Below are 25,935 nucleotides of genomic sequence, written 5' to 3' on the forward strand. Positions count from 1 at the left end.
GCGTCATTGAAAAGAACTACTTGACATGTATATAATAATGGAATGTAACAATTCCTTCTAATTCTATATTCCGGCTTCAAGAAGGTACTTCAAAGGCAGCCAGAAAATGGGGCAATTGTACCTTTGTGGCGAGGCAAATCAAAGCAACACATAGTCAACGCCCCCCCCCCAACACTTTAGGAAATGATATTGTATGTATCTCCCTACAATATCGCTACTTAGCTGCAGACCTGATATCCCCCTGCACTTATCTGCCTTTATTCCTTTGTTGCGGCACAGAGCGACCCATCAGGCCAAGGAACAGATGGAAGATAAAAAAGACTTGAATTGAATGGTGATTTTTGATCAGAGACAAATCACTAGTGGTAGGTGAAATAATTTGCTAGGCATGGATTTGCGGTGAATTTCCAAAAAAAATTACGCAACATTTTTTTTTTTTTGCTATGCGGCATTTTGGGCATTTTGGGGATTTTTCTGCCTTTAGTGACACGGAACAGATTTGCTCATCACTACAAACACTAAACAGGGCATTGCATAAAAGGTTCTATGATTGCATTCAATCAAAAGAAGCTTTTAAGTAATGTCATGTTTAGTTATTTTGAAGTACAGGTATCGGACCCATTATCCAGAAAGTTCCGAATTACGGAAAGGCCATATTCCATAGACTCCATTTAAATCAAATAATTCATATTTTGAAAAATGATTTCATTTTCTCTGTAATAATAAAACAGTAGCTGTACTTGATCCCAACTAAGATATAATTACCCCTTATTGGGGGCAGAACAGCCCTATTGGGTTTATTTCATGGTTAAATGATTCCCTTTTCTCTGTAATAATAAAACAGTACCTGTACTTGATCCCAACTAAGATATAATTACCCCTTATTGGGGGCAGAACAGCCCTATTGGGTTTATTTAATGGTTAAATGATTCCCTTTTCTCTGTAATAATAAAACAGTACCTGTACTTGATCCCAACTAAGATATAATTACCCCTTATTGGGGCAGAACAGCCCTATTGGGTTTATTTCATGGTTAAATGATTCCCTTTTCTCTGTAATAATAAAACAGTACCTGTACTTGATCCCAACTAAGATATAATTACCCCTTATTGGGGCAGAACAGCCCTATTGGGTGTATTTAATGGTTAAATGATTCCCTTTTCTCTGTAATAATAAAACAGTACCTGTACTTGATCCCAACTAAGATATAATTACCCCTTATTGGGGCAGAACAGCCCTATTGGGTTTATTTCATGGTTAAATGATTCCCTTTTCTCTGTAATAATAAAACAGTACCTGTACTTGATCCCAACTAAGATATAATTACCCCTTATTGGGGCAGAACAGCCCTATTGGGTTTATTTAATGGTTAAATGATTCCCTTTTCTCTGTAATAATAAAACAGTACCTGTACTTGATCCCAACTAAGATATAATTACCCCTTATTGGGGCAGAACAGCCCTATTGGGTTTATTTAATGTTTTCTTGATTTTTTAGTAGACTTAAGGTATGGAGATCCAAATTACGGTAAGACCCCTTATCCAGAATACCCTTGGTCCCGAGCATTCTGGATAATGGGTCCTATACCTGTACAATATTGGGCAAAGGAAGTTCTCTTGTATCCATCCTGAGGCGTTCATAAGGAAAGTAGAATAACGTTATTACAGGTCCAGCTGGGAATGGAAATCCGGCAACAGGACGGAAACAAAAGCTCAGTGCCCCGATCCGTTTGTATTTATATCGTATTGATTCCAGCGTTACACGACTCGGACACTTGATGTAAATCAGTTAGTGCAGCAGTCGGTGTTGGTTATCCGAGAGAACCTTCTGCCTTAATGTAATGGCAACAGAGCAAAACACAGATAAATCTGTAGACTTTTCTATTATTTAAAAAGGCAGATCCAGACGGAACGACGGGTCTATTCATCAAAGTTCAAAAATAGAAAGTATCGTTTTATCAGTGCCGTTATTTAGACCCAATAGGGCTGTTCTGCCCCCAATAAGGGGTAATTATATCTTAGTTGGGATCAAGTACAGGTACTGTTTTATTATTACAGAGAAAAGGGAATCATTTAACCATTAAATAAACCCAATAGGGCTGTTCTGCCCCCAATAAGGGGTAATTATATCTTAGTTGGGATCAAGTACAGGTAAATAACTGATTGGTTGCTACGGGTTACTGCCCATGGGTAAACTTACCCAATGTTGATAAATGAGCCCCTGTGTCTTTTCCAAAAATGACTATAATTGTTTGGACCAGAGATCCGCCAGTACTAAATAGCTTTTGGCAATAACTCACAGAGAAACATGTTTTGTATGAAAGACTAGAGGTTCTGATGAGGGTCAGAGGGTCGTAGATGGGAAACGGAGGCAGTTATTATGCTCCGCTACCACGTGGCCGGGCAGGTTTCCTCACTGCACCGTTTCCAATAAACCATTTATTTTTAATTCTGACGCCGGATTATGAAGCACAAAGGGAGGCGCAGCTGCAGGTAGTTGGTGAAGTATCAAATGCCTTTCAGGCAGAACTCCCTCACCGAGAGGAACAGAAGGGAGGCATTGTCCCCGATGTAGATTACTTGCATTGTTCTATCAAAGGCGGACAAAATATTACGGATAGAACGTTGGAGGGATCAATAACTCGGCTGGCAGTGAAAACTCGATTTTAACCCCTTTTTTGACCATGGTAGGTGCTGGCCATACCAATAAGTACACTATATATATATATATATATATATAGTGTATAGTATCTATCATCTATCTATCTATCTATCTAACATCTATCATCTATCTATCTATCATCTATCTATCATCTATCCATCTATCTATCTATCTATCTATCTATCTATCTATCTATCTACCATCTATCTATCTATCTATCTATCTATCTATCTATCATCTATCTACCATCTATCTATCTATCTATCTATCTATCTATCTATCTATCTATCTATCATCTATCTACCATCTATCTATCTATCTATCTATCTATCTATCTATCTATCTATCATCTATCTATCTATCTATCTATCTATCTATCTATCTATCTATCATCTATCCGTCTATCTATCTATCTATCTATCTATCTATCTATCTACCATCTATCTATCTATCTATCTATCTATCTATCTATCTATCTATCATCTATCTATCTATCTATCTATCTATCTATCATCTATCCGTCTATCTATCTATCTATCTATCTATCTACCATCTATCTATCTATCTATCTATCTATCTATCTATCATCTATCTATCTATCTATCTATCTATCTATCATCTATCCGTCTATCTATCTATCTATCTATCTATCTATCTATCTATCTATCTACCATCTATCTATCTATCTATCTATCTATCATCTATCCGTCTATCTATCTATCTATCTATCTATCTACCATCTATCTATCTATCTATCTATCTATCATCTATCTATCTATCTATCTATCATCTATCCGTCTATCTATCTATCTATCTATCTATCTATCTATCTACCATCTATCTATCTATCTATCTATCTATCTATCTATCATCTATCCGTCTATCTATCTATCTATCTATCTATCTATCTACCATCTATCTATCTATCTATCTATCATCTATCTATCTATATATCATGGCTTCTGTCTATGGGATACAAACCCAGCCATAATGCTGCCCCACTGCGCCCCCTAGTTTTGCTATAGAAGCTGCCAAAAACCATAATTATAGATGCAAGAAAATTCACCAATGAGAATTCTACTGATAAAAAACTTCATTATAAATGCAGAAGAAGTGACCAATGAGAATGCTGATTCCCAGCACTGTGTCAGGCCCCTTGCTGGTACCTTACATATAGAGATAATTATGGCATTTTCCCCTCATTATATGGCACAGGAATCAGACATGGGGATAAGGACAGACTTGTTCAGTGCTGGGAAACTGGGTTTAATGCTCCCAACTCCAATTGCAGGAACAGAGAACATGGAGCCGGATTTATACAGATCAGCTGGGATTCTCATTGGGGGATTTTTTGCATTTTAAAGCAGTCGCTGGCTGTGGGGATTTGGGGAAAGTTTTATTGTGCAATATTGCTTTAAGAATACAACCCTGATGTTGCTGGACTACAGCTCCCAGCATGCCTCACCCTTCATTATATGTTACATTATTCTGGGATTTGTAGTCAAGCAACAACTGAGTAAAGTTTGGGTGAGCAGCGCAGCAGGGTTTATATCTCCTTTATGACTAATAAGCAAAATCAACCATCACAAGTAAGGAGGCAAACTTGAACCTACGGCGACTTTATTTCCCCAAATGCAATACTCTTATGAATCCATATGAACCATAAAGAATTTCAATTAAATCATACTGGGAAAGGATTAGCAGGTCGCCAGTGTGAAGCAAAGGATTTAGGGCATTGTTTGCTGACATAGGTGTTCATTTAAACCATAGCAACCGCAAAGATCTTTGCTATTTGCCACATTCTTTTCTAGGGTTGCAACCTCTTTTTCTTAGCCGGGCAGGGGGCGGAGGTGAAGTCATGGGGGCGGGAAGAGGTGGGGCCATGATGTCATGGAGTTGGGAGGAGGTGGGGCCATGAAATCACAGGGGTGGGGCGCCAATTGCCACGTCAATGTTATTGAGTCCTGCCCAGTTTTCGTAATTTTGGAAACCGGGCAGTAGGTTTTGAACCAGGTCAAAACTGGACAGGTGGCCACCCTACTCTTTTCCCAATGAAAGTGAATGGCAGGCCATGCCAAGCTGAATACAGGTATAGGACCCCTTATCCAGAATGCTCAAGACCAAGGGTATTCCGGATAAGGGGTCTTACCGTAATTTGGATCTCCATACCTTAAGTCTACAAAACAATCCATAAAACATTAATTAAACCCAATAGGATTGTTCTGCCCCCAATAAGGGGTAATTATATCTTAGTTGGGATCAAGTACAGGTACTGTTTTATTATTACAGAGAAAAGGGAATCATTTAACCATTAAATAAACCCAATAGGGCTGTTCTGCCCCCAATAAGGGGTAATTATATCTTAGTTGGGATCAAGTACAGGTACTGTTTTATTATTACAGAGAAAAGGGAATCATTTAACCATGAAATAAACCCAATAGGGCTGTTCTGCCCCCAATAAGGGGTAATTATATCTTAGTTGGGATCAAGTACAGGTACTGTTTTATTATTACAGAGAAAAGGGAATCATTTAACCATGAAATAAACCCAATAGGACTGTTCTGCCCCCAATAAGGGGTAATTATATCTTAGTTGGGATCAAGTACAGGTACTGTTTTATTATTACAGAGAAAAGGGAATCATTTAACCATTAAATAAACCCAATAGGGCTGTTCTGCCCCAATAAGGGGTAATTATATCTTAGTTGAGATCAAATACAGGTACTGTTTTATTATTACAGAGAAAAGGGAATCATTTAACCATTAAATAAACCCAATAGGGCTGTTCTGCCCCAATAAGGGGTAATTATATCTTAGTTGGGATCAAGTACAGGAACTGTTTTATTATTACAGAGAAAAGGGAATCATTTAACCATTAAATAAACCCAATAGGGCTGTTCTGCCCCAATAAGGGGTAATTATATCTTAGTTGGGATCAAGTACAGGTACTGTTTTATTATTACAGAGAAAAGGGAATCACTTAACCATGAAATAAACCCAATAGGGCTGTTCTGCCCCCAATAAGGGGTAATTATATCTTTTTAAAAATGTGAATTATTTGATTAAAAAGGAGTCTATGGGAGATGACCTTTCCGTAATCTGAACTTTCTGGATAATGAGTTTCTGGATAAGGGGTCCGATACCTGTAAAGCTTTTTTATGTCTGGGCAATTCCACGTTTGTTCCCTGAATGTTTATTTTATTTTTTAACAATATTCATCTGAATGTTCCTGCTATAAACGGCGAATCTGATAAACACGGGAGGATTGTAAAGCGTGTGAATGTGCGAGATTGCACAGCCGGAGGGAGAAGTTTATTCCAAGATATCTCCGCGGCTCAACTCGAAATGGAATCTTAATACCGACAAAGGTGAACAGGACTGTTCCGCTGTGTGTTTATCGGCCTGTAAGTGTCTCTTTTTATCTGACACGCTCAACTAATATATTTTATTTAACAGCAAAAAAATAAATAAATAAGGGACTGGGGAAAAAAAAAAAAAAACAGCCGTTGATTTGGATCTAGTCGGAGTCAATGGCGTTTCCTTCCTGAGGAAGTCGCGGCTACTTCAAAGGAGCAAATGAGGAGGAACACAGCCGACTCGCTCCCCTTTAGTTTGCACAGCGTGTTGGCCTGGGTAATTATATCAGGTAATACAAACTCATCAGGATGAAAATAAATCTGCTTTCTGTGTTTATTGGAAGAAAAGCTGGTTTTAATCCGTCTTAAGCAGTAATTACCGGAGGATTGTTTGCAAAAATCTAGAATTATTTAACTGTTTGTACTTGATATGCAGCCCAACGCTACGTGGCGTTTTGAGTATCGGCTGAAGTGATGCCGGGGAAAGTCAACTTTTAAGACCATCACTGTCCCCAACCAGAGATGTAGCCATTGATATCCCAGCTTACCTTCATTGGTTGACTCTAATGACTTATAGAAGGCTGTCCAAATGAAGTCCTACAGCCTGGATGTGGCCTCCAAAGGATTTTGATAACCCCCATGTTTCATGATAAATAAATGGCCCTCTAAAGCAGGGATCCTCAACCAGTGGCTCGGGGGCAAGATGTTGCTCACCAACCCCTTGGATGTTGCTCTCAGTGCCCCCAAACTAAGGAGTTATTTTTGAATTCCTGACTTGGGGGCAAGTTTAGGTTGAATAAAAACAAGACTTACTACCAAATAAAGCCTCCTGTAAGGCCATCACCAACCCTTAACCAGAGATGTAGCCATCAGTATCCCAGCTTACCTTCATTGGTTAACTCTAATGACTTATAGAAGGCTGTCCAAATGAGGACCTACAGCCTGGATGTGGCCTCCAAAGGATTTTGATAACCCCCACGTTTCATGATAAATAATTGGCCCTCTAAAGCAGTGATCCCCAACCAGCTCGGGGACAACATGTTGCTCCCCAACCCCTTGGGTGTTGCTCTCAGTGCCCCCAAACCAGGGAGTTATTTTTGAATTCCTGACTTGGGGGCAAGTTTTGATTGAATAAAAACAAGACTTACTACCAAATAAAGCCTCCTGTAAGGCCATCACCAACCCTTAACCAGAGATGTAGCCATCATTATCCCAGCTTACCTTGAACTTGGTTGACTCTATTGACTTATAGAAGGTTGTCTAAATGAGGACCTACAGCCTGGGTGTGGCCCTCCAAAGGATTTTGTCATCTCAAACACGTTTCATGAGAAATAATTGGCCCTCTAAAGCAGTGATTGCCAACCAGTGGCTCGGGGGACAACATGTTGCTCCCCAACCCCTTGGATGTTGCTCTCAGTGCCCCCAAACCAGGTAGTTTTTTTGGAATTCCTGACTTGGGGGCAAGTTTTGGTTGAATAAAAACAAGATGTCCTACCAAATAAAGCCCCTGTAAGCTGATAGTGTGCATAGAGGCTGCCTAATAACCAATCTTAGCCCTTATTTGGCACCTCCATGAAGTTTTATGGTGCTTGTGTTGCTCCCCAAGTCTTTTTACATTTGACTTTGGCTCACGAGTAAGAAAGGTTGGGGACCCCTGCTCTAAAGGATAGCTTTGGCTACATCATTACTATGCTCTAAGGTAGTGATCCCCAACCAGTGGCTCTTGAGCAACATGTTGCTCACCACCCCCTTTGATGTTGTTTCCACTGGCCTCAAAGAATTCTAAATTTCTGGCTTGAAGGCATGTTCTAGAAGCTCAGAGACACAGTTTTACTCCAAACAGAGCTTCCTGCAGGCCAGCAATCCACATGGGGGTTCCAAATAACCAATCACAGCCCTTATTTGGCATCCCCAAAGAACTTTTTTCATGCTTGTGTGGTTCACCTCCTGTAGGGTTTCATGGCCCGCAGGGAGCTCCACCCATCCTCCGGTCTCCCACCATCCAAAGTGAGGGTGTTGGACAGGACGGAAGGGGCCTGCAGGGAGGTGTGTGAAGGCCGCAGCCATAAGAGGATGCAGGGGTCCCTGAGGCAGAAGCCCCGGTGGTCTCTGCACCCTTCAGTCTGACTCTTGGGACAGCAGAATAAAATAATGGGCTTGTTGATGGTACACCACTTTCACTGCAGACAGCCAATTGGGCTTCACTGTTCTTTACACATGATTATCCAAATGAAAAGTTGAAGAAATGTTGGGCCCTACATATAGTATAATAATTAAGCATCTCTGAAATACTATAAATGGAGCAGAAAAAAAAGTCCTTTCTTGGACTCAAAGCCACACCCTTTTCTTCATTGAAATAAATGATGGCCTGTGGGCAAATGTATGCAAAACAATACAGCTGGCTCCATCTACATAGTCAGTATATTTTACATTTTGTATATTTTTTTAGCTTACCTTGATTACTTTTCTTTATACTTGTTATTAATGACCAGAAGCAAACTATAGAACAGGGGTCCCCAACCACCGGGCCGGGGACCAGTGCCGGGCTGTGGGCTGTGATGAACTGGGCCACCTCTGGTCCCAATTACCTGTGATCCCAACTCCATGACAACAGCTTTGTGAAGCCCAGAAAGCTTTCTACTGATTACAAAAAGGATCAAAGTACTTAAAGTTCTATACTAAGCGCCAGGGGATGTCCGCACTTAGGTGGGAGTAAGAAGAACAAGGGGGCTGGGCGTGTCTAGTTGCAGGGAAACAAGGTCAGGTCTCCCACTGATTTTGTATTATGATGAGCTGTATTATACCCACCATCCCCTGGTCCTTGGAAAAATTGTCTTGCTTGAAACCAGTCCGTAATACAAAAAAGGTTGGAGACCACTTCTATAGAAGGTTAAGAGAGTAGGGTTCCTGCCCACACACCCAACCTAATGGGGGCTTATTTTATGGTAAGACAGGTATCCTACATTTCACTATATCTATTCTAATGGAAACCCAGTAGAATATACCATTTTTGGGGACTCTGATACCATATCAGATAATGAGGGGGGGGGGAATTCTCAATTAGGTAACAAATACTGTTGACATGTGGCTTCTGCTTCTCTGTTTGGTCTTTTTAGCCCCACAAAAATGGAAAACTTCAAAAGCAAAGTCAATCATTATCATTCACTTGTGTGTGTATATACAGTATCCAGTATAACTATAAATATACTATACTGCTATCTCTTGCGTCTCAAAAGGTGTAAAAACGATGGCCCATATTTTATTTGTTAACATTTCACCTTTTGTATTTACATTTTGGGAAATGAAAAAAAACAAAACATAAATAAAGTTCTGGGCTAACAGATGTCTCTTTTAGCTTTTGCTAAACTCAATGAATTAATCTTTTTGCTAATTAGCATAGATGGAATTGTCTAAGGGCCCGAGACAATTATTTCAACAAAAAGTCATGCTTTGTACCTCTGAATTCAAATGAATATCTTCCACCTGTTCCTTCTCGTTTTTTCTGGATAGCGGAATCCCAACCACAATGTCTCCAAGGACCTGAAAAAAACAGAAGGAGGTGTATTTGTGACAAGTCTTAAACTCAATTGCATCAAAAGAATAGAGTAACCACTATTTAGCAGGTGTCTACCTCTCCCAGTACCATAATAATAACATAAGAATGCTTAAAATACTAATATTGGAGGATTATAAACAGGGTGACAACCCACATCTCCAAGGTGGATTAGAGGGAGGTCCATCAGAATAATGCAAGTGGGTAGCATCAATGTTTACAACTGTATTTGCCCATCCTCCTCCATACCATGTCAACTTAGGTATCCACAAATTTGTTTTCATGCAGGAATTGGGAAAAACCATACAACCATGCAAGTTGGCAGCCAAGTTGTCTGGGCTATCAAAAGTCAAGTAATGGAGGGATTTCTGGTGCCTTTCAGCCAAGCCTTTTAACGCTCAGCAACCCTGTTAGTCACTCAAGAACATTCAATTGAAAGCACAAGGCTATTTGTGGAGGTAAGGAGGTCTCTAGTCTTGAGAGACAGAAGAACATTCAGTTGAAAGCACAAGGCTATCTGTGGAGGTAAGGAGGTCTCTAGTATTGAGAGCCAGAAGAACATTCAGTTGAAAGCACAAGGCTACTTATGGAGGTAAGGAGGTCTCTTGTCTTGAGAGACAGAGACAGAAAATTTGCAAAATGGCGAAAATGTAGCGCGTAAAAATAATTGTCGTCCGTGGCTATTCTTTTGTCGCCCGTGGCTATTCTTTTGTCGCGAGGCTATTCTTTTGTCCCCGAGGCTATTCTTTTGTCGCCCGCGGCTATTCTTTTGTCGCCCGCGGCTATTCTTTTGTCATGAGACTATTCTTTTGTCGCCCGCGGCTATTCTTTTGTCGCCCCCGCGGCTATTCTTTTGTTGCGAGGCTATTCTTTTGTCGCCCGCTGCTATTCTTTTGTCGCACGACTATTCTTTTGATGCCCGCGACTATTCTTTTTTGATGCACAATTTTTGGGCGCACAGCGAATTTTTCCGATATTTTCATCCATTTTGCGAAACAATCCGCCAATGGCGAAACGTGGAAAACGTGGAAAAATTGACGTCCGCGGCTATTCTTTTGTCGTGAGGCTATTCTTTTGTCGTCCGCGCCTATTCTTTTGTCGCCCGCGGCTATTCTTTTGTTGCGAGTCTATTCTTTTGTCGCGAGGCTATTCTTTTGTCGCCCGCGGCTATTCTTTTGTCGCACGACTATTCTTTTGATGCCCGTGACTATTCTTTTTTGACGCACAATTTTTGGACGCACAGCGAATTTTTTCGATATTTTCATCCGTTTTGCGAAACAATCCACCAATGGCGAAATGTGGAAATTTGGCGCTAATCCATGCCTGGTGAAACATTTCGCCCATCACTCTATATAAACCAACATTTACTATGCCAATAGCCTCAGTAATTGGTTAAACCTCATGGGCAAGTTGACAGACTGGGGGTCAATCCCCTTCTGCTGGAGACGCGTCACTTGCTGTCACTTTCCTTCTCCGTCAAGACAATGGAGACAATGCCCTCCCAGCACTCTTCTGCAGTCGCCTTTGTTCCCACCAATTTTTTCCCAGGGTGCCAGCTTCAAAGCCTGGTGTTTATCAGGGCAAAGCTTAGAAAGGCCGTTTCTTCACAAATAATGGAGAAATTGCAAAAGAGGGGGGAAAAATATCAAGCTATTTGCTTTGTAAAGCATTCAGAATGTACAACATGGAAACTGCAGGGAGTCAAAGAAAGTTTTCTAAGGCTATCACAGCGTGAACCTTGGAGAAGAAAGTCTAAACTGGAACGCGTCCTATTTACATAGGCAGCTGTACTACAGCGACTTGTTTTCTTAACTCTTGCGTGTTTATTTATCCATGCTGGGAAGTCACTGTAACTGTACTAGTCTGACAATGGACTCACCGCAGACAATTGCAGATTGTCTTCTCTCGGTGGCTTCTTACTGCGATGGTCTTTCTACCAAACAACCTGGGTGGCTTTTCTTCAATCAGTATAAATTAAGAAAATAAAAATAGAAAAAAAATTTGGATATTGCGTTCTCTCATCATTCAGAATTGAGAGAATGGGGCATAAACATCAAGAAGAACCTGCTCAGCTTGTAAGGCTAAGTAAGATTAAAGGGGATATAAACCCTGCTGCACAGCGCGGCTCAACCAAACGTTACTCAGTTGTTGCTGGACTACAAATCTCAGAATAATGTAACATATAATGAAGGGTGAGGCATGCTGGGAGCTGTAGTCCAGCAATATCAGGGTTGTATTCTTAAAGCAATATTGCACAATAAAACTTTCCCCCAAATCCCCACAGCCAGCGACTGCTTTAAAATGCGAAAAATCCCCCAATGAGAATCCCAGCTGATCTGTATAAATCCGGCTCCATGTTCTCTGTTCCTGCAATTGGAGTTGGGAGCATTAAACCCAGTTTCCCAGCACTGAACAAGTCTGCCCTTATCCCCATGTCTGATTCCTGTGCCATATAATGAGGGGAAAATGCCATCATTATCTCTATATGTAAGGTACCAGCAAGGGGCCTGACACAGTGCTGGGAATCAGCATTCTCATTGGTCAGTCCTTCTGCATTTATAATGAAGTTATTTATCAGTAGAATTCTCATTGGTGAATGTTCTTGCACCTATAATTATGTTTTTTGGCAGCTTCTATAGGGGGCGCAGTGGGACAGCATCATGGCTGGGTTTGTATCCCCTTTAAAATAATACTAATCCCCCTTTTCATTCATACTCATCCGGTATATTTGTTCTATAAGACAAATTACGTCACCATATGGACACCATTTTGTTTTTTGTTGAATTAAAGACCTGACCCTCTTAACCTCCAATAAAGAGAGAGTATTTCTGTGCCTACAACAAATACAATCAATAAACCAAAGGGGATTGTTTTGCCTCCAATAATAATATCTTAGTTACAACACTGAAGGAGATACAGATATGGGACCCCTTATCCGGGAACCTGTTATCTATAAAGATCCAAGTTACAGAAAGACCCCTTATTCAGAAAACCCCAGGTCCCACGCATTCTGCATGACAGGTCCCATACCTGTAGGGGTTAAAACTTAAAAAAAAATGGCTTCATTAAAATGGAGTCTATGAGAGACTTCCCATAATTCTGAGCTTTCTGAATAAAGGGTTTTCTAAACAATTGGGCCCTTCCTAATTAACTCATAATAATAGTCAGCAGCAGAAATTATGAGTTGTTTTTGTACCCCTTGCTTTTACCCCCTACATTGTTCTAGTGCTTACCCCATAGAAAATAGCAAAGGGGGGGTGGTATTAAAAGTTCCCCAAGAGGCATGAAATGCGTTAGGCACTTGAACAATTTAGGGGGTAGGAGCAAGGGGTAAAAAAAAGCCTGTTTCCCTAAAGAAAATAGCAAAGGGGGATGGTATTAAAACCTAAGATCATGTGAAAAAACCATATGACAGCCTATGAACAAGTTTCTCAAGAGGCATGAAACGCGTTAGGCTTTTTTTTACCCCTTGCTCTTACCCCCTAAATTGTTCTAGTGCTTATTACCCCTAAGAAAATAGCAAAGGGGGGTGGTATTAAAACCTAAGATCATGTGACAAAAACCATGTGACCGCCTATGAACAAGTTCCCCAAGCTGCATGAAACGCGTTAGGCTTTTTTTTACCCCTTGCTCTTACCCCCTAAATTGTTCAAGTGCCTATTGCCCCTAAGTAAATAGCAAAGGCAGGGGGTATTAAAACCTAAGATCATGTGACAGCCAATGAACAAGTTCCCCAAGAGGCACGAAACGCGTTAAGCTTAATTCCTGTCATAATACCATATGACAATGCATGTATAACAATGGTTTCAGCCGTGTATCAGGGATTTACTACATGTGTAGGCGGTGCATTTCTAGCCGGTTAGATGGATCAGTGAGTGCGTTGCCGGCACAGAGCTGGGTAATATTTCCCCTTGCCTGTCTGTGGCCGCACAGCAGGATAACTAGGGTTTGGCAGCAGAATCCGGCAGCCTATTCCTTCCGGCAGAGGTCAGTGTGCAGCCATCTGTCACTGCTTCTCCCTTATAATCCGACAAGAATGGAGCCACATTGGCTTTCCACTCACTGAGCCGACTCTGCCCGGCCAGAAAGCATTAGCTTATTCCATTCTGTTTGTTTCTGGAAACTTGCCTAAAGCACCAGGTATAAAGATGCTCTGTTTATATTCCCTGGCCGGGGAGATACCTTGCTTCTTTTATTTTTTTCCTTTTGTAATACATATATTTTTAATTAAGAAATGGATGTCTCCTATAATACAGCCAGAAAGTGATTCATCTGCGTGTCCCATACAAATATAAATGCCGGGATAATAGCCTCTGGGAAGGGACTGGGGCTGTGGGATAGCAGGTATAGTAGGGAGAGATGGTGCCTATAGTAGCAGTGGGGGGATAATAGCCTCTGGGAAGGGACTGGGGCTGTGGGATAGCAGGTATAGTAGGGAGAGATGGTGCCTATAGTAGCAGTGGGGGGATAATAGCCTCTGGGAAGGGACTGGGGCTGTGGGATAGCAGGTATAGTAGGGAGAGATGGTGCCTATAGTAGCAGTGGGATAATAGCCTCTGGGAAGGGACTGGGGCTGTGGGATAGCAGGTATAGTAGGGAGAGATGGTGCCTATAGTAGCAGGGGGGGGGATAATAGCCTCTGGGAAGGGACTGGGGCTGTGGGATAGCAGGTATAGTAGGGAGAGATGGTGCCTATAGTAGCAGTGGGGGGATAATAGCCTCTGGGAAGGGACTGGGGCTGTGGGATAGCAGGTATAGTAGGGAGAGATGGTGCCTATAGTAGCAGTGGGGGGATAATAGCCTCTGGGAAGGGACTGGGGCTGTGGGATAGCAGGTATAGTAGGGAGAGATGGTGCCTATAGTAGCAGTGGGGGGATAATAGCCTCTGGGAAGGGACTGGGGCTGTGGGATAGCAGGTATAGTAGGGAGAGATGGTGCCTATAGTAGCAGTGGGGGGATAATAGCCTCTGGGAAGGGACTGGGGCTGTGGGATAGCAGGTATAGTAGGGAGAGATGGTGCCTATAGTAGCAGTGGGGGATAATAGCCTCTGGGAAGGGACTGGGGCTGTGGGATAGCAGGTATAGTAGGGAGAGATGGTGCCTATAGTAGCAGTGGGGGGATAATAGCCTCTGGGAAGGGACTGGGGCTGTGGGATAGCAGGTATAGTAGGGAGAGATGGTGCCTATAGTAGCAGTGGGGGATAATAGCCTCTGGGAAGGGACTGGGGCTGTGGGATAGCAGGTATAGTAGGGAGAGATGGTGCCTATAGTAGCAGTGGGGGGATAAAAGCCTCTGGGAAGGGACTGGGGCTGTGGGATAGCAGGTATAGTAGGGATAGATGGTGCCTATAGTAGCAGTGGGGGGATAATAGCCTCTGGGAAGGGACTGGGGCTGTGGGATAGCAGGTATAGTAGGGAGAGATGGTGCCTATAGTAGCAGTGGGGGGATAATAGCCTCTGGGAAGGGACTGGGGCTGTGGGATAGCAGGTATAGTAGGGAGAGATGGTGCCTATAGTAGCAGTGGGGGGATAATAGCCTCTGGGAAGGGACTGGGGCTGTGGGATAGCAGGTATAGTAGGGAGAGATGGTGCCTATAGTAGCAGTGGGGGATAATAGCTCTGGGAAGGGACTGGGGCTGTGTGATAGCAGGTATAGTAGGGAGAGATGGTGCCTATAGTAGCAGTGGGGGGATAATAGCCTCTGGGAAGGGACTGGGGCTGTGGAATAGCAGGTATAGTAGGGAGAGATGGTGCCTATAGTAGCAGGGGGGGGGTAATAGCCTCTGGGAAGGGACTGGGGCTGTGGGATAGCAGGTATAGTAGGGAGAGATGGTGCCTATAGTAGCAGTGGGGGGGATAATAGCCTCTGGGAAGGGACTGGGGCTGTGGGATAGCAGGTATAGTAGGGAGAGATGGTGCCTATAGTAGCAGTGGGGGGATAATAGCCTCTGGGAAGGGACTGGGGCTGTGGGATAGCAGGTATAGTAGGGAGAGATGGTGCCTATAGTAGCAGTGGGGGATAATAGCCTCTGGGAAGGGACTGGGGCTGTGGAATAGCAGGTATCCATTACCCCATGCCCCTCTCTATCTGCTATATAACCTGACTACAGGGCATTCCAAAAAAGTGTGACCTAGTTGAAGATAAGGGGTTGTAATAAACAGCATACACTTTGAGGTTACTTAATATTTGCTATTGTAGATTTTTATAGATCTAAAGTAAGTGATCGACACCTCCATAGGAAATCTCAGCATCGCTTTTAATTTAAAAACTTTGTTTCATGAATCTCTATCAACATTTAATGCACATCCTATTTTGTTTCACAGGCTTGTTAGTACATAAAAAAGGAAGGCAAAGTGTATATACTTCATATGCTGGTTTTCTAATTGCTGAGGGATTGCCCACAGCAATATTTTGTACAGGTTGCTGTTTATCCTCAGGCTTTCCCTACAGTACACAAAGTAATACAATAACTGAAATGAGAGCAGAGCAGGCAGTAACCCTTCCAACACTTTCCCCTGTCTCTGCCCCTATATATTAGGTACCTACCTAGTGCTACCAACCCCTATTTCTGTAGGGAAATGAGAGCAGGGCAGGCAGTAACCCTTCCAACACTTTCCCCTGTCTCTGCCCCTATATATTAGGTACCTACCTAGTGCTACCAACCCCTATTTCTGTAGGGAAATGAGAGCAGAGCAGGCAGTAACCCTTCCAACACTTTCCCCTGTCTCTGCCCCTATATATTAGGTACCTACCTAGTGCTACCAACCCCTATTTCTGTAGGGAAATGAGAGCAGGGCAGGCAGTAACCCTTCCAACACTTTCCCCTGTCTCTGCCCCTATATATTAGGTACCTACCTAGTGCTACCAACCCCTATTTCTGTAGGGAAATGAGAGCAGGGCAGGCAGTAACCCTTCCAACACTTTCCCCTGTCTATGCCCCTATATATTAGGTACCTACCTAGTGCTACAAACCCCTATTTCTGTAGGGAAATGAGAGCAGGGCAGGCAGTAACCCTTCCAACACTTTCCCCTGTCTATGCCCCTATATATTAGGTACCTACCTAGTGCTACCAACCCCTATTTCTGTAGGGAAATGAGAGCAGGGCAGGCAGTAACCCTTCCAACACTTTCCCCTGTCTCTGCCCCTATATATTAGGTACCTACCTAGTGCTACCAACCCCTATTTCTGTAGGGAATTGAGAGCAGAGCAGGCAGTAACCCTTCCAACACTTTCCCCTGTCTCTGCCCCTATATATTAGGTACCTACCTAGTGCTACCAACCCCTATTTCTGTAGGGAAATGAGAGCAGGGCAGGCAGTAACCCTTCCAACACCTAATACAGAGCTGCCTCTCTATACAAGATCATTTACCAACATAAACAACAGACCCAATTAAGGTTCCTAAAAGTGAGTGGAGTGGAATTTCGCTTTTTGAATAGTTACAATTTGGGAGGAACATTAAATTAACAATCTCCCAGTATTCCGGCACTGATAACCTCAACACAAGAGTTATACCTGTAAATGAAAAAAAAGATTCTATCCATTGGTTCTAAACCGATCCTTACACCTACAGTATTAAAGTACATTATATAACCAGTGATAAAACCAACCAAGTACCTGCAATGGTTTGATCCCAGGACCTCCTGGTCGTTAGCTGTTCACCCTAACCACCGGGCCAGGAGAGCAACCAACAAGCCCCACCTCATTTTTATCTGTATCCCTGGCTATGTTACATGATCCCAGTAGCCTGATTCATTGGGTGGGGTTAGCCAATCAGGGCTGACTCTGCCGTTTAGTAACCCAGCCCTCCTCACATCTTGAGCCTTAGCATTGGCCTTGGTTACCTGAGAAGTGAGGCATGTCCCTGGCTCTTGGTCCCCTATTTGGTTTCTGTCTGTCCCTAACATGTTCCAGTCCTGTCCTTGCTCAGTTCTCTTTGCCCACCCACTCACCCAATGTAGAACCTTACAATATCACTTTGTATTGCTCCCGTTAATTACATTAATGATAATTATTCCTTTAGAAACACCCATTTTATAAGGTCAACCTTCTGTTCTGAGTGCAGCTTCTTCTTCATCTTGGGTTTTTGCCTTCGGAATGGTTTCCTTTTTTCCAAGATATTCCTTTAGTTTGGTTATTAAACTATTCATTTACTTATACATAAAGACATCTCTAAGTCATCCTAATCCCATAATTGTGGGTGATTTGGGAAGATAAACTGGGCAGAAAAGTCCCTATTTACCAGCAAATCACTCTGTGCAACTTTTGAACTCAAGTCTCTTCTTGCCCAATTGCAGGAAATCTCTATTAATTAACAAACTCATCTGAAAGCCCCTTCTCCAGCCTCTTAGAGTTAAGCCTAACCCACATGTAGAGTTTCAAAGGCCTACCCGGGCCTATGATCTCAAATTAATTAATACTACTGAGGAAATGCTACAAAGCATTCTGTCTAGTGTCGGTGGGAGAGCCAGCAATGGACACCAATTATAAAAGTGCAGCTTCATAATTACTTCTAAACAAAACTGATCCATGCTTCACGTGGCTGTACGTTTGATGCATCTCCCACTGAGACATTTAACTATATACAGTAAGTGATTGGCAGTTTGGCAAATGTTTTAACAAAGTTTTGTGTTATTTTCCCTAAAACTTGTTGGGTTGCAAAAGAAAAATGAAGTCCAGGAGGAGGGGAGCTGTAGAGAGGAGAAGGTCATAATGGGTTTAGGAATTAGCCAGCTCCGGGGTCAGGTATCAAAGATAGTGGGGCTGAAGACCGGTTGAGATTGAGTGGTGGGGCTGGTTGAGCTGGGACATGGTTGTATAGTTGTAGCAAGGTGTTTTTACTATCGAGACCTTAACGTCTAAACACATAGGAAAAAGCCTGATCAAGGGTGTGGGCTTCTTCTTATGGGGACAGCCAGTATGGTTTTGGAAGGTGGGTATGTTACTATCAGGATGGATGGAAGAATGGTGGTAAGCCTGTGAGGTGGTGACCAAGGCTGGTTTGGAGGAGAACCATTATATGAGGTAAGCAGCCGTGGGGTATATTGGTGCAGTTTATTGGTTTGGTGGGTTACTGGAGGGATTTAGGTATCTTTGGAGGTGTGTGGCAGTTCTGGGAGAGTTATAAGTTGGTGTAGTGGCCAAAAATAATGCAGAGGAATCAATTCCATGGTCTCACATTTCCATGGTCTCACCTTGGAGAAGATGATTGCTTTTGTACAAAAAAAAAGAATGTAAATCCCTATATTGTCCATGTCAACATGCCTGTTCCTTTTATCTGCCTCCTCCTCCATTCTTTCCATACATGTTGCCCAAAGCCTCCTCATAATCTGTATGTCTGACCACAACCTGCTTTCACTGTGTTTGTCTTATTTTCTGATGGTCCCAAAAGTAAAAGCATCTGCTCATATAATAAAGGTCCGAGTGAGGGTCAGAACATGGACTCAACGAGCAGTCATTAAAAAACAAGTTCTCCTAGGGTATGTTCTTCTTCGCCCAATCTATTACTTTATTATACTTTTTAGACTATAAAAATGACCTAATGACGGACTGAACTAAAATGGCAGAACATTAAAAAAAATAAACAAAAATCTCCACTGGAATGTTGCTTAGGATACTCTTGTCAATAATATATTAAAAGTTAATTTCTAGCCGAACCAACGCAGGATAATTACAGTTCTGGTTGGAGAGGAACTAGGGAACGGCTCAGGGGGAGGGAGAAGAATACGGCGTTGGACAGAACAGCATGCAGAATATTAATACGCTCTCTGGAAGCAGCAAAACATTAATAATAATAATGTGTAAAATAATAGAATATTGGGAGCAGGAATGTTGAATACACGGCAGCTAAATCTTACAAATAACCAACGACAGCAATCTGCTGCTAAGGAACTGTGGTAGGGGGCAGCCAGATGGAAGGCCGGGTGCTCACCAGAAAACCTTAGACCAAAGGTCCACTTTCCTTCAACTTATTGTTCTAATTGGCTTACTGCCTTACTGCTCTATAAGGGGGCTTAATGAACCCCCTACATTCCTGGGCCCCTCAGCAACTGGGTCTGCTTCCTCTGTAGTTACACCCCTCCTTCTCCTCACTTAACTTCTTTATTCTCCTAGTCTTGTTTCGTTATATACTATAATCTATCCTCCCATTTCATTCCCATACAGAAATAGGGAATATTATTGTTAATAATACAAATTTTGGCCAATCGTGCTTAAAAACATCCGAAAATCGGACTTTGATAAATCAGCCCCATAGTCTACTATGTCGGATTTTCAGATAAGATAATTATTAATTACAAGAATATTCTGATTTGTTAATGATAACGTGATTATGTTACTTAATAGAATATATATTCATGAATGATATTATGCTTTTTGATGAATCATATAGGAATAAATAATGAATGTTATTTTGTTTAGTTGATCAGAAACGTATATGTTGAAAAGGAGGTTTGTATCGGATTACTAGCCCAGATGTATAACCTTTGTGTTAAAGCAAATATCAAAGGTTATATAATCCTTGGTGTCTAGGTGAACAAGATGAGAACACCTTGAAGGATCTTACAAACTCTCCACAATATAGAGCACACCTGTTGAGAGGGTAATAATTAATCAAGGACAGACCAATTTTGTATGGCTAGTGTGTTCACAGGAATATTGTATGTGTACTAAGGTATTAAGTAGTTACACAGCATTGTTCTAGTGTGGAGCAATGTCAACAATAGTGTGTAACATCGAATTAAGGAAGGTCAAAAGTTATTTTATATTTTCTGAATATTTTCAGACCACAATATTGAGGAAACAGTGACATCCACAGATGGTGGAGGACATTACGGGTCCAAAGGTCACTGTAATAAATATTTAAATCAACTGGTGATAGATTAACTTAAAGACCATCCTTTGATGCCAGTTGGTTAGTTGATAAATCCCAGAGGTGGAGTTTTAGATAGAGATGAGGGATAAGTTAGGAGAAAAGAAAGGACTAAGAACTAATAAGAAAAAAAGAGGGATCTAAAAACTGGAAGAGGAAGGAGAAACTACTCTCAACTATAAGAAAACTCTACTCTGGTAAATATAAATTTTGTTATACTTTTTCTCGATTAAGTTGTATGCTTGGATATTTATTATTCCTATGTATATTATAGTCTTACCCTAAACATTGACTTTCCCAGAGTTGCAAACTGGGAATAATCTGTTTAATTTGGGTCCATTTTATTTTTCATTAGTATAGATTTATGATATCCAAGTTAACAATCTAATGGAGAAATAAGAAAATTTAAGGATAGAATTCCTTAAGACCTCAAAATCAATTATTGACCCTTCCTTTGATTCAACATATTTAATTACCTTGTTATTAAGTATTGAAAGTGAACGTACATATATAATCTTGTGGATGCTTGCCATTTATTGAAGAATGTCTATTGGTCAATGTTCATTTTGATTAATTATTAGATAGATATCAGGGAGTGTTAAGTAATAATTTCATTTTTGTAATATTCATATTTAAATAAATTAATTATTTTATTAAATAATTGTCATGATTTCTCACCTTTGTACCAATTGATTGGGAAAGCTCGATATCGAATTCAGAGTTGGGCATATATTATTTAAGACTCCTCCTGTTACTAATAAGGAGCCTTGAATTCTTTTAGATATACGCAGAATTAGCCCGACATATATTTGGAGGCACTGCTGAGATCGAGATTATTTTCTCATATTGGTACAAATAGTGAAAAACCATTCCAATACTTCTGTCAAGCTAATTATTTTGTTTATTAATTAAGACCATGAGTGTTGCAAGCAGTGAGAATGGGAATACCCCAGAGCAAATGATCCACAGAATTGTTGAATTCATATATACACGGGTAAAATTTGATATAGGAATGGATGTTTGGATTAATGATTTGAAGAGGAATGCTAAAGCAGACCTTAATGATATCTGGGCAACAGACGGCCTGGTTGAACGCTATTTAACATGTATGAACTTAGCCTCTAACAGTTCAGACAAAGAAAAAAAATTAATATGTGCCCTACCTCCTGTTTTATATGCATTAATGGAGGTAGATACCCTATCAAAAGCTAGAAAAGAAAATGTAGAAAAATTGAGGTCTCAGTTACATGAGATAGAATCAGATATCCAACATATGAAATCTGATAAAAACCAATTAGAGATAGATATCTCAAACAAGGAAGCTTTTATTAGGGATTTAGAAACCGATGCTGAACGTAGTCGCATAGCATACTGTAAGCTCAGAAAGGATTTCGAAGAATTACAGCAACAGCACATTAAAAGTCAACAGTCAGGTGTATATGGTGTGGAGAGATCTCCTGATCCTCCAATAATCACTCCCCAATATAAAAATTGGGCACCATATATTTCTAGAGCCAAACCAATTGATAATGTTGATTCAGAGGCACAAGATGTTTTGGGCCGGTTGGCTGAAGCATGCCAAGCTGTGACCACCTTAATAGGTAATCACAGAACAAGGGTTCTTAGAGATTCTTCTTCAGACACGTCCCCAGAGAGGAATGTGATGAATGTGCGAAATCAAACACCTATGTCAAATGTATCCCATAGAAGTAGTGTTTCCAATACTGATGCAAGTGAAGTTGAGAGTGATGAGAGAGCATGGGGATCCGGTCCTTTCCCAAACAGGGGGAAGAATACCCATAAGAGGGGTTCAAAAGGGAAAAATCCCCAATCTCCAAAAGAAAAACAAAATTCTGCCAGCATAATTAAATTTTTGAATACTGCTATACCAAAATTTTCTAAGAAAGGTTCTTCCCAAATTGCAAACCACTTAGAACTATATGAATCTACTATGGATTCATTAAAATTATCTGAGGCAGACAAAATCAGGTTTCTTCCATGGGCCTTTGATGACAGATACCGTCATTACTTTTCCTCCTTTAAAGAGAGAGGAATCACCAAATGGCAGTCAGTCCTACATGAAATTAAATCAGAATTTGGGCCCTATCGAACTACCACTGCCGCAAAGAGAGAAATTTATAAACTCACATGTAGATCTAATCAAAGCCCTCGAGAATTTCTCTCTGTACTTAAAAATGCCTATGGTTTAGCTTACAGAAACCCCGATTGGGAATCTGTGGAATTTAAACAGGTATTCTATGAGGCCTTACCAACCCAGATCAAATTAAGTCTAGCTCATGATCTGGATTTTGAAAACCCTCTAGAAAGACTGGTAACATCAGCAACTTTGCTGTTTAACATTAGTGAGGGCCAAAACTTAAATGATAGGAAATTTAAAAAATTCCCAGAGCACAATGTTGATGAGTCCAGGGTAAAACCTCATTTAAATTTTGAGTCCCAGCCAAAGAAAATACCTTCAGCCACTGGACCTAATCAGCAAAACCAAAAACAGCTAAATCCCAGAAAAACTAAACCTCAAATTGCCAAGGGGTCAGAAGGAAATAGTTCAGGTTCTGGAAGCCAAGGTTACTGTCCTCGTTTCAACCAAGGGTACCATGGATACCGAGGTAACCAAAGATATGGGGGTTACCAAGGATACCGGGATCCCCAGGGATACAGACGTTGGAACAATAGGCCCAGGCAGCAATGGAGAAAAGGGCAGGAATCACCAGATTCACCCAGGGGTAAATCACCCACAGGGAACCAAAATGGTCCACGGAATCAAAACCCAGGTAGACCTAGCAGATTTGATCAGCTTGCAGATCAGGTTTCCAAGTTAACTGACATTGTAAGTAAATTATCTCAAGTTTCTGCAGGAAAACAACCTGAAGTTTTTTTAGAGGAAAAAGCGGGGCCAAGCTCTGCCAAATAAAGGAAGCAGAATCAAATTGCTATATGGAAATGGACAGGAAAGAATTAAATACAGTCAATGATCATGTTTTGCATTGCCCCGACCCTGAATTCAGGGCCGGGAAGGGAAAATCTAATATTTCATCTGTTTTACAGCCTAATAAGGACAATTCTTATAATCCGGTGTTAATTGAACCAGTGTGTGAAGTACCTTCGGTTCAGTCTGTTCCATTAATAGAGTCCATAGGAACACAAATGCCCTGCAGACAGAACAAGGAGGAGCAATCTCCAAATATCCTGATGCTGCAGAGAGATCACTTTTTAAGTCAACAGATGATAAAACACTCCAATTTCCTCTGTAATATCTTACAGTTAGATGGCCGGTATTTTATAGATATTTGTCTCCCGGATGGATGTGTCGGACCAATCCAAGGTTTACTGGATACCGGATCTCAGGTCACTATTTTGTCTTTCAGCTATTTCCAACAGATCTTAGAGTCCTCAAAGAATAAACCGAGATTGACGGTATTTGATGGATCTCTGGTAAGTGTAGGTGGTGATAGTCTACAAGTGAAAGGCAAGTCCTGGCTGACATATAAGATTGGTAAAAAGACCATTAGACATCCAACATTGATTGTAGATCTTCCATATGATCGGCTGATCATTGGAATTGATCTGCTCAAAAGGTTAAGATCCATAATTGACTTTATTAATGAAGCAATATGGACTCAGGTAAAAACCCCAATCTCTTTTGAACGTTCCCACAATGCAAAACCGCAAAATAGTTGCCATATGATTGAAGAAAGACCTAATTCTGTCGAAATCCATTTCCGGAACAGTCAGGTACCAGATGTCTCAATCCTAAAAAACGGTAAACCTGAAGAAAGCATTAATACTTCCTTCCACATCATTAATATCCAAAAGGACAAAATTGAAAAGATAATCCTAGAGGATGATGTGTTAACCATTTCTCTTAAAGGGGGAAATCGGGAAGTAGCAGGCATAACCAGACATATCCAATCATTGGTTAAAATCGAGAAGACCAATGATACTATGCTGGTTCCCGTACAGGTAAATAATATTGCCCGGGTGAAATATGCCAAGCTGGATCTCAAATCCGAAGTCAGCTATATAAGTTTAGGACTTCTAAAGCAGGTTACAAATCCTCAGATGATTAAATTTTCTTCCTTACAGGAATGGGTTTATGACCTGGACAAAGACGACCAGAGTCAAAATGTGATTGCAAAATGCATTTTATCTATCTCCCTAGGAAACAAATCTGCGGAACACGTTTTCAATGTGTTAAAGGAACCACAATATCAAATGTATTTAGGAAATGACATTATACATCGGTTTGCCATACAAGTTGATTTGATCAATAATGTTTTGTGGTCCAGACTATCAGGGAATCCAGAGGAATTCCAGGATAAAGAACAAGCCTTGAGATGGGGACAACGAATACCCTATGCAGTGGATATCTTAGTCGCCAGAAAGGTCCCTATATAATCACTGATAAATTAACTCCTGTGGTTTATAAAGTTAAAATTCCTAAGGGGGATGATTTTGTTGAAAAATGGGTGCACATTAACCAATTACGTGTTTGTCATCCTAGCTCACAGCTTCGGAGAATAGAGCAAGTCGAGAGCTGAGTAGTAAGAAATCAGGAGATTTTAGTTAAAGATGGAAGTAGAAATTAATATTGTATATAGATGTTGTATCATGATATGTCTATGTCTCTCTACCTTCCAAATATCCTTTATATTATCAGTGAACTGAAGTTTGCTGTGTATATATGACGGCTGAACCTAATGATTTCTTTTGATTATCTATAGGTGCAAAGATGCCATCCAAGATGATCGCTATTTTATATGCAGTCCTGATCTTGGGGAAAGAGTTACACGCTGAGCGGATTGTGATGCCAGGTCCATCATCCGGGATCATGCTATAGGATACGGCGGGATTCATCATGACCAACAAGAGAATCTTGTCCCAGAAGATTTATATGAGCCTAGATCCACGTTGTGTCATCGAAAGACAAGTCAACGTATCCAATATTCGATCACCGGAGATTCAAACATGGTACCAGCTGCATATTGAATATTCACAAAAGCGGATTACTCAAATCCTGGAGCAAACCGGGAAAACTTTAATCAGAGAGCCTTTTTCGTCAAACCAAAGACCAAAATGGTTTATTTCTGCTATTGTTGCTGCTATAATCTTTGCAGTAGTAGGAAACGTGTTTGCAACCGGAGTAACAATCGCTAATTCCAAATCCCTTAAAACCATGGATACTCCATAATTTTCACCAACCGATGATGAAATACTGTTTTCTTCTGTTTGGTCATGGGGGGAAAACTATATATGGAGTATATTGGTCACAATTATAGTAGGGTGGTTAACTGTAATCACCATCTTAGCAATTCGTTGGATGAAGTTGGATGAAGTTGGATGAAGATCATCAAAAAAACTATGGCTTAAATCTCGCCGATCAAGTTTACATAATGAGTATGATGAAGGAAGAGTTTGAAAACCCTAAGTAATTTTCCTAAAATGTTCATATTATAGGAAACATTTTAGAAAAACAAG

General features: G+C 41.0%; 2 protein-coding genes across 2 annotated transcripts in view; one reads left to right on the forward strand and one right to left on the reverse strand.

The window, feature by feature from the left end:
• lrrc4c (leucine rich repeat containing 4C) overlaps nucleotides 1–25,935 on the reverse strand; it is a 651,007-nt gene that overhangs the window by 413,283 nt on the left and 211,789 nt on the right. The window contains exon 2 of the mRNA XM_031900422.1: nucleotides 9,473–9,556. The gene's annotated coding sequence lies outside the window, so the exon portion shown is untranslated. The remainder of the gene's footprint in view (nucleotides 1–9,472; nucleotides 9,557–25,935) is intronic.
• Nucleotides 21,123–23,386, forward strand: LOC105948179. The gene has a single exon (XM_012969139.3). The coding sequence runs from the start codon at nucleotides 21,356–21,358 to the stop codon at nucleotides 23,369–23,371; it is 2,016 nt and encodes a 671-aa protein (XP_012824593.2). The 5' UTR covers nucleotides 21,123–21,355; the 3' UTR covers nucleotides 23,372–23,386.

This window comes from Xenopus tropicalis, chromosome 4 (assembly GCF_000004195.4).
Source record: "Xenopus tropicalis strain Nigerian chromosome 4, UCB_Xtro_10.0, whole genome shotgun sequence".
NCBI classification, from domain to species: Eukaryota; Metazoa; Chordata; class Amphibia; order Anura; family Pipidae; genus Xenopus; species Xenopus tropicalis.